General features: G+C 46.2%; 1 protein-coding gene across 1 annotated transcript; it reads left to right on the top strand.

Moving 5' to 3' along the window:
* The first annotated feature begins 1,365 nt into the window (after positions 1-1,365).
* On the top strand, positions 1,366-9,404 carry COX7A2 (cytochrome c oxidase subunit 7A2). Its single transcript, XM_090035038.1, has 4 exons — positions 1,366-1,522; positions 5,154-5,243; positions 7,036-7,120; positions 9,189-9,404. The coding sequence occupies exons 1-4, from the start codon at positions 1,487-1,489 to the stop codon at positions 9,245-9,247; spliced, it is 270 nt and encodes an 89-aa protein (XP_089891164.1). The 5' UTR covers positions 1,366-1,486; the 3' UTR covers positions 9,248-9,404.
* The last annotated feature ends 2,775 nt before the right edge of the window (positions 9,405-12,179 follow it).

Below are 12,179 nucleotides of genomic sequence, written 5' to 3'. Positions count from 1 at the left end.
CTCCCTCATAGGGATTAAAGATAGCTTGGATACAGCTATGCCAGAGATTGTCAACTGGGGGTATGTGTACCCCCAAGGGTACTCAAGAAGGCCCTAGGGGGTATGTGTGGGCAGATGAAGATGGAGCATCACCATACATGATCCTGTACTGCCACTGCTGTATAGCATAGCTCAGGGCTTTTCAAACTTTTTGGGCCAGTGTACCCCGTGCAGCCAGACACAGAGCAGTATATCCCTGGTGGCTGTACGCACCCCTCCCCGTCCCCACAGTATATCCGGTGGCCAGAGGTACACTGACCCAAAAAGGATAAAGGCCCCTAAGCTGTGCTATACAGCAGTGCTATACCCAGATCCAAAATACTGTACAGTCTAGCTGTAGCAATGTGGACTTTCAGGTGAGTTGATTTACCCTGCTCCTCACAGGGATTAAAGGCAGCTTGGATACAGCTATGCTATACTCATCTCCAAAATACATTTGTAAACATTTTCGATGTGGCTTCTTAAATCTTTAGAGCGTATCTCCATGGCAAGACAAATTGTACCAGGTGGTGAAGCACTCAATCTGCTCTGCACATGATCTCTGGGCCAGAAGCGGCGTCAGTGTCTGCAGCGTGGTGCATAGCCTTGCGGGATCTGCTTTCCGTGTACAGGGGTCCTTAAATCCATCCAGCTCCAAGCACTTACGCCCCCCAGCACTGGAAAGGTATAACATGGAAAAGTGAGCTGGAGTTGCAGGCTTCGTTTGTGCTGTAAGGCTTAGACATGCCCAGAATCAGCAGAAAGGGAGAAGCCCTTAGTTTTTGCAGCGGTGAAGAGGAAATTTAGAGGATCTAAAGCAACCTACAGTCCATGGGCTGGATCTGACCTGGGAATGTTGGATCCAACCCACAGATATGGGGCTTCAGTGGCAGGGGCTTTGGCTGCCTATCATTTGACTAGCACTGCGCTGCTTTCTCTCAAACATTTCTTTCATTTCTCCATAAAACACTCCGACACCAATCCCAAAGGAGGAACGAGCTCTTATTCGGAGTGGTGCTGGTGGCCCTCTGGCGGCTCCACAAGTGAAGCTGTGGACACCCTTCTAACGCAAGGGCGGCTTTGGATAGGCAATGACACCCAAGTACGTTGCCTCGGCAGGTTTCAGATGCCTCAGGAAGGAGCCAGACCTTAAGAGTCGGCCTCCTCAGCAAATACGAGGGAGCCAGCAGCACTGCGATGGCTGCCGGATCCTCGTCCGCAGTGAACTGAGGCCAAGTTCAGGAGAGCGCAGGCTCGCAGGCGGTGGCAGCGCTTCTCAAGCAGGGCCCTGCGGGGGGCTGCGAGGGAGAGCGGAAGCCGGCAGCCCCCAGCGCCTCCGGTGTCACCGGCCCACCCCCGAGCTCAGCGCGGGGGGGCGGGGCCACCCCCCCTTCCTCTCTGTAGTAGGACGCGTCTTCCTGTAAAGCGGCTCTTCCGCTTCCGTTGTCCTTGCTGCAGAGCGGGCGGGATGTTGCAAGGGGCCAAGATGCTGCGGAGTCTGCTGGTGAGCACGGCTGGGTCGGCTTCCCCCCCTCCCCCGCTCGGGGCCACATCTAACGCCGTCTCCTCGGGCCCGATCCCGGGGTCTGGTGCCGCTGGGGCCTTCCGGGCTCTGCCTCTGCCCGCCCGGCTCCGCTTCTAGCTCTGGCCCGAGGCGCTGCCCTGGGCCCCAAGGAGGAAGCGGGCGGGCGGGCGGCGCCCCGCAGACGCTGCGCTCATGGCGCAGTTCCCTGCGCGGGGAAGGGCCGGCTCTCGGGGTGTGGGGGGAGCGCTGCACCGGGGCTGGCTGTGACCGTGTGGGTCTAAGGACGCGGGCAGAACCGGGGCTTTGAGCAGGTGCGGTATCTTTTATGAGACCAACTGGATGGCTGGAAAAACTGTTCCTTGCCAGCTTTTGGCACATACGGCCTTCTTCAGGCACAGGGAGAGTCCACTGTTGTGTCGTGCTCCCCTGGAAGGGGCAGGAGGGTGGGGCCGTGCCAGGGGAGGGGGACGGTGACCTGGTGATTGAATGGAGCTGGTAACTTGTAGAGGGTTACCTGGGGTTACCAGCTGGCAGGCAGGTTATAACGTGCCATAAATCCGGTGTCTATATTTAGTCCATGATTTTTTTTTTGTCCTCCACACAGCCACTGTCTGGGAGTGCTTGGAGACTGTAGTGTGCCGCTGAGCCTGTTGTATGCATGTCATGTATAAGAATCAGCTGTGTTTTTTGTGGTCTGTTTCATAGTTAGTAGGGTTGGAAGGGACCTGAGCAGATCATCAAGTCCAACCCCCTGTTGTGGCAGGAAAGAGTACTGGGGTCAAGCGACCCCAGCAAGGTGATTGTCTAGCCTTATCTTAAAAACCCCAGGGTAGGAGCGAGCCCCACTTTGCTTGGAAGTTGGTTCCAGAGCACCACGAGTGCTCATAAAGCCATGCCAGGGGTCCCACAATGACCTCAGCTAATCCCCTCAGCACTCTGGGGTGGAGATCGTCCAGACCAGCTGATTTAAATACATCCAGTCCCTCCAGAAGTTCCCTGACTACATCCTCCCTGTCCCATGGCCTAGGTGCACCTCCCCTGGGGTCTGAGGGGGCCCTGGTGGGGGGGCTGATCTGGTCCCTGCTCAGGAAAATGGAGGCAAAGAAGTCATTAAATAGGTTAGCTTTGTTGTTTGGTGTGATGACCAAATTTCCTCGCATGTGTTGCAAGGGGTCCCACGTTACCCGGTACCTTGTTGTCAGACTCGTAGCAGCTGAGTAGCCCATTCAAATATCAGGCACAGCAGGTTTTGTTGGTTTTTCTTTTAAGCCTAGAGTCAAGGAAAAACTGTCAAGGAAGAGCTATAATATAAAATTTGTTGTTAGCACAGGTAATATAGTGAGATCCTAGGCTTGTGTAGCCACTTTATGACTTGGAACAGAATGAAAGCAATTGCATGTGTAGCACAGCTTGTTTACCTTTATGATGAATTGTGACACAAGGTTTGCACAGAATTTAAGGCTGAGCAGATGAAGACTCAGCTAGTCAGACCTGTGTAGGATGTGAAGATGACAGTTGTTACCAGATTTGCCCGCTACTTTGGGGTGTGCTCATTTATTAGGACTAAGGTCTTGGTAATTCTATCAATGTGCTGCCTGTGTTACTTGTGTTTCTATACAGAGCTGTATCTCTCCCTTCTGCAAGCCCTCACCCCCCCAGTGGAGCTATCTCGCAGGACTCAGTTCAGTGGGGCTGGGTTCCTCCAGTCCCCAAATCAGTCACGCACAGATTAATGTGACACGCCTGACCTGGCCGGGTTGATCAGCATGGACAGGCTGACACCCTCATATGCCAAGAATCAGTTCATCAGAGCAACAATAACCACAGTCAGACACAAGCACACAGTTAAACAGAATACCTCTGAATCCGGCTGGGTGTCCAGATGATACCCTCATGGGCTAGCATTCAGTTCATTAGGGCACGACTGAGTCAAACTGGGTCAGTCGGCCTGTACAAGCTGATCTCCTTATGTGTTTCGAACTCAGCATGTCCCAATCTTTAAGTCTCTTGATGAGCAGACCCCACAGTATTTCTGGGCTTCACAAGGATCTTTAGCTTAGGTAAGAGGGGCTTTGCTACAGAGCAAGTGAGGAAAGAGAAGTAAAGAAGGTGAAATATACCCAGTTACCACCAGTTTGACTATAAAAGTTATTTATTGCTAAGTAGATGAAATATATATTGACACTAGTAGTGATAGACAAGCAAAGGAAAAACAAACACAAACAGTCACAGTATACCCTGGTTTCACTAAGTATTTGGGGAAACTTAGCTCATGCTTAACTAATACAGTTCAAGTTCAGAAATCTATGCTTAGAGGGAGAGAAGAGAAAAGAGAGAGAGCTGGGATCTCACCAGTCCAAGGCATTCGGGTTGCAGAGCTGACAGGTTAAAGTTTTCAGTACGATCCTTGAAGGGAGATTATCTTCCTCCTGCAGCCTCTCCAGAAGAAAGCGAGTGGTGTAAGCACCCCTACTGCTGCTGCTTTTACAGATTTTTATACCCTCAGTTTAGTTTCTTTCAAGCATTGTCAATGCTGTAAATCAAATTGTTTTGACATTTTTATGGATAGCAGATATTTCTCTTGGCGTTTTCAGAAACACCCTTTTTATTGACAAGGGGTTTTTGGATTTTTGCTTGCTGTGAACAAGCCTCAGCTTAGCATGACTTTTTAGATCTTACTATAGTCTTTTAACAGACTTAAGGCAATTATTGGAGTGTTCATAACCTGCTGTGGAGAGAGGACTTCCACCAGTCATCTCAGGAAAAGTATGACAACACTTGTGATCAGGGCTCCAACGGGGTGGACGCTGTGATGAACCCTGTGCCATTGTTCAAATGTTGCCCATACCCCATCTGACTCAGTCTATTGCCTCAGCATTCCCTAACCTGGCAACCAAGTTTTAGCCAATTAAGTTTACATAGGCGTCTCATAGTGGGACCGGGGAATGTATGGCCCGAGATGCCTATTAAACTTACTTTTGCTTAGAGAGGTGTGTGTGTGTGTGTGTGTGTGTGTGTGTGGCACGGGGGGAAAGTCCTTTGTAAATCCAGATTAGAACTGGTCTGATAAATGCTGAGCTGGGTGTAAGGGTCGATTAGCATTTGGAACACAGCTTCCCCATCATGCAGTGCTCCCCTGCTTCTCTGATCCCAGAATTTACTGCAGTCTCTGCTTCAGGTTTTCTGTTTAGGTTGGGGGAGGGTGAATCTTTGTGAGTCAGACAGTCTGTGTCAGGGTTCCCCAAGAACATGGAGCTGACAGGTAACACAGTGCTGACTTCTTGATGAATTGAAAGAAATAATGATGTTTTACCCTTTTTAAACCAGTAAAAGCAACAGCTGGATGGACTCAGTGGGGGGCGGGGTGTGCATGTGTGGAAGAAACTCAAGAAATGTGCCTTCAGTTGACAAACACTGGTGTCATTCTGTAACCATTTCTACATTTTTGGAAGTGGAGCCCCCCTGCAGCATGTTCTAGTTTTATGTGAAAGGCATAAATTAGCTTCTAAAGTTTTAAGTATTAATAGAAGTACTTTTACTTCAAACTTAATATATCTCGAATATCTTGCTAAAAGCATACTCTTCTAAAACTATACATTTCTTGTTTTAGACTCTCCGGCAGACTTCCCAGAGGACCATAAATACTACTTCATGCAGGCAGTTTAAAAATAGAGTACCAGAGAAGCAGAAGCTTTTTCAGGTATTGAATGTACATTCAAACTTGTGACATTATTACTAGGCCTGTGTGAAATTTTGCAACAATTTTTGTTTCGACCTGTTTCAAGGTCGAAACATATATGGTCGAAACAGCCTCGAAGCAAAATGAGGCAAGTCGAAACGTTTCACCATTTCAACACTGTTTCTATGTTTTGCCCATTGGCTATAATAGGGAAGGTTGAAACAGCCTATAATATTGTAATTTTTGGCCAGATTTGGTTAAAACTTGCGGACATGGTAGCCCCTTCTGAGGGCATAAAGTGTGCCAGGTTTCAAGAAGATAGGTGCAAGGGATTCAGAGAAACTGCACGCCAAAGTCTTGAGAGAGAAACTCATGTTACATGTATGTGTTAAGCCACATTGAGGTCAAAACTGCAGGTATCCTAGCCCCTGTGGATGTCACAAAGCTTGCCAAGTTTCAAGGAGATAGGTGCAGGGGTTTTGGGGAAACTGCACCTCAAGCTGCGGACAAGCAGAACTCATGACATGGGTGACCCTTTGTGTTACGGTGCAGCATGGTGAAAGCTGCAGGCCTGCTAGCCCCTGCTGAGGCCATGAAGCCTGCCAGCTGTCAATTAGATAGGTACAGGGGTTCTGGGGCCCTGCACCTCTGCTCACAGGCAGGCAAAACTCATGTCATGGGTGCCTGTGCAACTGTGTCTGTCTTGGGGCAGAAGGGGTGGGAAACCACTGCAGGCCTGGCTGCTAGGCCGTGCTGCAGCCACAAAGCCTGCCAGCTGTTAAGGAGATAGATGCAGGGGGGTGTTCTGGGGCCTTGCACCCCTAGCTGCTTACAGGCAAAACTCATGTCATGGATGCTTGTGCATCTGCTGCATCTCATCAGGCAGCAGGACTGAAGATCCCCCATCACTTGCCATCACAGACCTGGGGGTAATAATTGACCACAGTATGAGTATGAGTAAGCAGTGCAATGCTCTAGCCAGCAGGGCCAAGAATACCCTGACATGCATCAGTTGATGTATGTCCAGCAAAACCATTGCAAAGAAGTGATTCTCCTGCTCTAGTCAGCTCTACTTAGCACTGGTGAGATTGCAGCTGGAGTACTTCATCCAGTTCTGGGCTCTGCACCTTAACAAGGACATAGTAAAGCTTGAGTAAGTCCAGAGAAGGGCCACTTGTATAGCTTGCCGTGCAAGTCTCTGATCATATGAAGAAAGACTGAGGGACCTGGGACTCTTCAGCCTGAAAAAGAGAAGGCTAAGAGGGGACTTGGTAGCAGCTTACTGCTACATCAGAAGCATACATCTAGGGCTCAGTGAACAAGTGTTCACCATGGCACCCTTGGGGAAAACTAGGAGTAATGGTCACAGTATGGACACCCTAGTTGTGAAGTAGTTTTTTGTAATGTTGGGCCTGAAACGAGCCTGAAACCATCTTCCAGATGTTTGTGACCATTACTCCTAGTTTTCCCCAAGGGTGCCATGGTGAACACTTGTTCACTAAGCCCTAAACATTGAGACAAGTTAAAATGTTGAGACAACTTTTCGTTGCAAAAATAACTTGAAGGACTATGTTGAGTCTTGAATAACTAATTGTTTAAAAAAAAATCTATGATGTGGCATACTGGCTAGGAAAGATTTCCTGAAATAAAGAGAACTAACTCATAGAATCATAGAATTGTAAAGGATTGATTGAATTTAAGGCACTAATGACCTAATATTGCATGAACTACAAATTGTGCAAACATATGGCTAGCTTTAATGTAAAAACAGCTTTTGTGCACTACTCTACTGCTGTGGTTTTATTTCTCTTAGGAGGAAGATGGACTTCCAGTACATCTTAAGGGTGGGGTAACGGATCATCTGCTGTATAGGACCACAATGGCAGTTACAGTTTTTGGTAAGCCTTAATATTAAATTTTGATTAAGCAATTTGTTTTAGTTCTTAAAAGATGTATATTTTAAGTTTGTCTTTGATAGCAGTTGTAAATCTTGTGCAGCTCTTTCAACTGAGTCTACATTTCTAGACTTCAGCAAGGCCTTTGATACTGTTTCCCCTGAGATCCTTTCAATTAAGCTGGAGGGTGGTGGCGTAGACCAGTCTACAGTGAGGTGGGTTGCCATTTGGCTGAGAGGCTGATCTCAGAGAGTTGTAATTGGTGGGATGGCCTCATCCTAGAGAGCCATCTCCAGTGGTGTCCCCCAAGGATTCATGCTTGGGCCCATGCTCTTTAACATCTTCATCAATGACTTTGGATAAGAGGGTGGAAAGTGCAGTGCTTAAGGGGACAAGTGCCAGGTCCTTCATCTGGGTAGTAAGAACCTTCACCATAATTATATGATGAGTGGTGGTCCACTGGCTGGCACTGCATCTGAAAGGGACCTGGGGGTGACAATCGACCAGAAGATGAATAGGAGCCAACAGCGCGATGAAGTTGCCAGCAGGGCAAATAGAACTCTGACGTGTATCAGCCAGTGTGTTGTGAACAGATCCAGAGAAGTGCTCCTCCCCCTCTATTTGGCATTGGTGAGGCCACAGCTGGAGTACTGTGTCCAGTGCTGGGCACCACACTTCAGGAAGGATGTAGATAAGCTTGAAAGGGTACAGAGAAGGGCGACCCACATGATTAGGGGCCTGTAGGATAAGCCCTATGAGGAGAGACTCTGGGAACTGGGTTTGTTCGGTCTGAGCAAGAGAAGACTAAGAGGTGCTTTGATAGCTGCCTGTAAGTAAGTCGGGTGAATACCAAGATCTTTTGGAGCAACTCTTCAGAAAGGCACCCTCGGTGGACCAACAGGCACAAGCTAGTTGAGGAAAAATTTAGGTTGGACATTAGGAAAAACTTCTTTTCCATAAGGGTATCTGGAACACACTCCCAGCAGAGGTGGTGCAGTCACCATCCTTGGAGGTGTTTAAGAGGAGGATGGACAAGTACCTCGTTGAGCTCGTTTGAGCCCAATAACCTCCTGCCCAAGGCAGGGGGTGGACTTGATGATCTTACAGGTCCCTCCTGATCTTTTGATTCTATGATTCTATAATTGTCTGCCATAACAAGGCTAAGAATCTTTCCAATAAATGTAAACTAAACTTTTATATTCATTCTAATTTTTGTTAATAGACAACCACTCTCTTCCTGTTGAGCATATACACAGAAGAACTTGGATACTTTGCAGGGTTAGGGTTCCCTCCCCACCCCTCCCCCACATGGAAGATGAGGGTTTTTTAATTAAGCAGGGATATATAGAGCTGCAGCAAAATGTCTGCATGGGAGCACATGGTTGTATTCTGGCTGTTTACTGTGGCTTTTATTGCAAAGAGTGATGCTTCTGGTATTTACAGCCTTTTCTGGATAGAATCTATTTTTGTTATGGATTGTTACTCTGAAAGGAATTTTTGGAGTTCTAAGTTGTCATGAATTGCTCAAAAGAAGGAATAAATATAGCTGTTTGTAACTAATGTACATTTGCTACTAAGTGTTAGGGGTGTGTGAAGTGGGTTGTATTTGATTCAGATCTGGGGGACAGTGATCCAATTTGCTGATTTGGATCACCATCCCCAATTTCGATTCTGATTCCCACACTCCATCCACCCCACCATCTCAGCATTCATGAGCCAGGCCTCATACCTTGAGGTACTTAGAAAAAACATATCAAGCTATGTTTATGGCCAAATCTTAAATCTCTCCAAATTGATTCGGAGGCATCCGATTCAATTTGGAGAGATTAAAGGGTCTCCTGATTTTCAGTTTGGATTCGGAGATTTGGTTGCCCCGCTGAATCTCCTCCGAATTGAATCGGCGACTGAAGCTTTGCGCAGCTCTACTAAGTATGGCAGATATTAATCATGTCTCTTAGAGAAGCCAACAGCCTCTAGACTGCAATTAACAAGTTACAAAATAAGGGCAAACCTGAAGCAAATTGGCTTGTTTATCTCTCTAAACTTTCTAATCATGTTTCTTTCACTTCAGGAACAATCTATGCTGTTTATGAGCTGTTTGTAGCTGGGATGCCGAAGAAACAGAAATGATTCCAGTTTACAAGATGACTCCTTAACTAGCCTCTCTCCATTCCGATCTATGAAACTCTTCAAGAATACCTTGTCTTAATAAAAAATGGCTGGTTTCATGTTTGGAATCAATATTTAACTGTAATGGGTTGTAACCAATAAAGCAGTTATTACATTGCTTTGTGGTCATCTGGAATATAGTAAGCATATTCTATGATCTTGGAGTTCATTTTATTACCTTTGCACCGTGGAGTATCCATTTCAATTGTGATTGATTTTTGTATTCAGGTACTACTTGGATTAAGAAATCCTTTTCCTTCTAAACTGTAAGACTGGCAAATTTGTAGCAAGGAATCCACACATTTAAATAACTTGAGTGCTGGGGAAAGTGTGAAATTTTTACCTGCTCATACTTACGAAGTTTAAGTCAATGAAACCAGAGCTCAGTCTCATATTTTTTTTTATATGAGCCAGATTTAATCAATTTTGAAGAGTTAAAAGTATTTTTTATTAAAATGACTTGGCTTCCTAGCTACTTATTCCTAGCTACATATGTTAGGCATCTCCTGTATCACTGCTTCACCCTTACCTGCGCAATGCTGTCGTTAGGCCTGTAAGAGAACACACGGCTATTCATGTTGCATGCTTGAATAAAAGCAAAGAACTGAGTTTCTATCTGATTTTTCCTCAGGCGCTACTGAATAGAATCCCAGATCTATGTTTTTGAGAAATCTATTCATTTTATTTCTGTGGGACTGCCCTGTGTGTGTACTTAAAGTGTTCTTAGTTCACTGCAGTTGAAATAAACAGGCCATTCCATTAGTTCAGAACTTAGTTTTAATGCAGAGGATCAAACCAGGATTTTGAATTAGCAGTTTTGTAGACAAACAGACATTAGGAGGCTTGCTCCCAACTAATCAGTTCAAATCAAAGTGAAATATTTGGGTAGCTAGCTGGTCAAGTGACCTGAGGAAAAATGACATCAGTGGTGCTTTTTCTAAAGCTCATTCGAGCTTCAGTTAAAGTGCCCTTACCACCGTATTTTAGCATGGGGATGCTGATACACATGATGCTGGAGTTTGCTGGAGCGTGGTAATTGAGTATGCTCCCATGTGTTGTGATTATAGTGCATCACAGCAGCGTCTCTGCATGTGTACAGGTGCCCATGATGCCTGAAAGCTTGTTCAACAGCGCTCCTAACTATACAGTAAATCCAATAAAATACCACAAAAAAATCTTACCTCTTACCTATTCTAACATTCAGCCCCAACACAGTATTGAACCCAAGGATGAGAATACTTTGGGAGCTTAAAAGGCATGTCAGGAGGCAAAAAGCAGGACACAAAAGATGCAAACACTGCTGGGGGGCACCGTAGTAGCAAGGAATTAAGCAAGATGTGCCTAGATGATTCCAGCAAGTGAGTCACTCCCCACATAGTTTAGAAGTATCTTCATCTCCTTTCTGTGCAAGAACCTGTCTGCAGATTTAATCGCTTTCAATAAGCTGACCTATTTGAGCCTTGCCTTACAAAGCAAGTTTTTCATCTGAATTGTTTGACGTCCTTCTATGAACTTTCCTCACTATTTCCTTCTTGAAGCATGGACAGCAGATTGAGCTTGTATTCTAGCTGCAGTCTTTCCAGTAGCATAGGCAGGATTCTTTTCTTGTTTCTATCCTTGATACATCCAGAAGTTGCACTTGTCCCTTTTGCCATAGTAATGCACTGAAAGCTCTTGTTCAGGTATTTCTATCCAGTAATCTTTACAAACTTTTTCAAGACTTACATCCAAGACATTGTCTTAACCTACAAGCTTCATTTTGGTGCTCGCGATGTATTCACTGTGTGACATCAGTGTGTGCAAGTAGGCAAACAATAGACAGTCTACAAATAGGAAAGAAAGTTAAGGATTTTTCAAGTTGGTTTTACTTGGGATGTTATATTGAAAAATTAAAGTCCTCAAAAGTCCTATAAAAGAACTAGTGTATGGACAAAGCCATAGGCACAAGTTACAGTGAGATAACCTAAGGTGGGAGACCTGCAGCACATCAGCTGCTGTGCATCAAGTGCCTGGCTGCATATTTTTCACATGGTAAATAAAGGCTAAGCCAGGGTGATCTACCCCTCTTTTAGAGGGATAAGCTACTTCAGGGCCTGAATCCATACTACTGCTGCTATCTGCTCAGGCAGGACTGGGGCTGGCTCCTGGCTCCCCCCAGCCCTGCCAGTACCCCCCCCCAGCCATGACCCACAACCTCTTAGACCTGCCAGAGAGGCCCCCAGTCCTCTGCAAGCCCCACTTACCTCAGGCTCCAGGAGCAAAGAGTGAAACTGAACTGAGCATAGGCAGGCAGTCTGACAGTCTCAGGCCCTGCCCTTCCCTCTCCCCTTCCCTCTCTAGGCAGCGCTGGGGGTTTCCCATCCTGTTTGCAAACAGATTTTGCAGGCTGGAGCTCAACCAGCCTGCAGAGCTCTTTGCAAAAGCAAGGAATCCACAGGTTTCTCTGCTAAAAGGAGACAAATCTGTGTTTTCTCTGATAAAAAGGGGAAATCCATGGTTTTCTCTGTTTTTCTGTGGGAAACGGAAAACCAGGATCCCTGGTGATTATCATGACAAAAGGATCACAGTGCTTAGAATAGCAAATTAAAGCAATGAAATAACCCAACTACCTTTCCCTAAGTCTTTCAGTAGACAACAGTTAGTGCTTCCAGGTCTACAGAGGCAAAATTCAGTCTTTTTGCTGCCAGCCCTAATTCTCAGGATGTTTGCATGTCTCCTTGCATTCCTGTTAGCACACAATAACATTTCCTGGGCAGCCCCTCTCAGCTTAATTAAAGCCCTCTCCTCTTCTAAGTCTGACGTCCTGCAGGCTTAGTCTCCTGCTTTAATTCTAACCTTAGCTTTGGAAAGAATAAACCCAGAGCCTGACAGGGTATATTCCCCAAATAACAGC

This window comes from Crocodylus siamensis, chromosome 1 (assembly GCF_052110815.1).
Source record: "Crocodylus siamensis isolate JL-2025a chromosome 1, ASM5211081v1, whole genome shotgun sequence".
Taxonomy (NCBI): Eukaryota; Metazoa; Chordata; order Crocodylia; family Crocodylidae; genus Crocodylus; species Crocodylus siamensis.
The sequence above is the reverse complement of the archived record's forward strand: the minus strand, read 5'-3'. Positions and strand labels throughout refer to the sequence as shown.

Excerpts from the sequence above, each read along its gene's own strand:
- COX7A2 (XM_090035038.1), top strand. The coding sequence starts at position 1,487 with ATGTTGCAAGGGGCCAAGATGCTGCGGAGTCTGCTG. Across the intron at positions 1,523-5,153 it reads AGATGCTGCGGAGTCTGCTG|ACTCTCCGGCAGACTTCCCA; the intron begins GTGAGCACGGCT and ends TTCTTGTTTTAG. Across the intron at positions 7,121-9,188 it reads AATGGCAGTTACAGTTTTTG|GAACAATCTATGCTGTTTAT; the intron begins GTAAGCCTTAAT and ends CTTTCACTTCAG.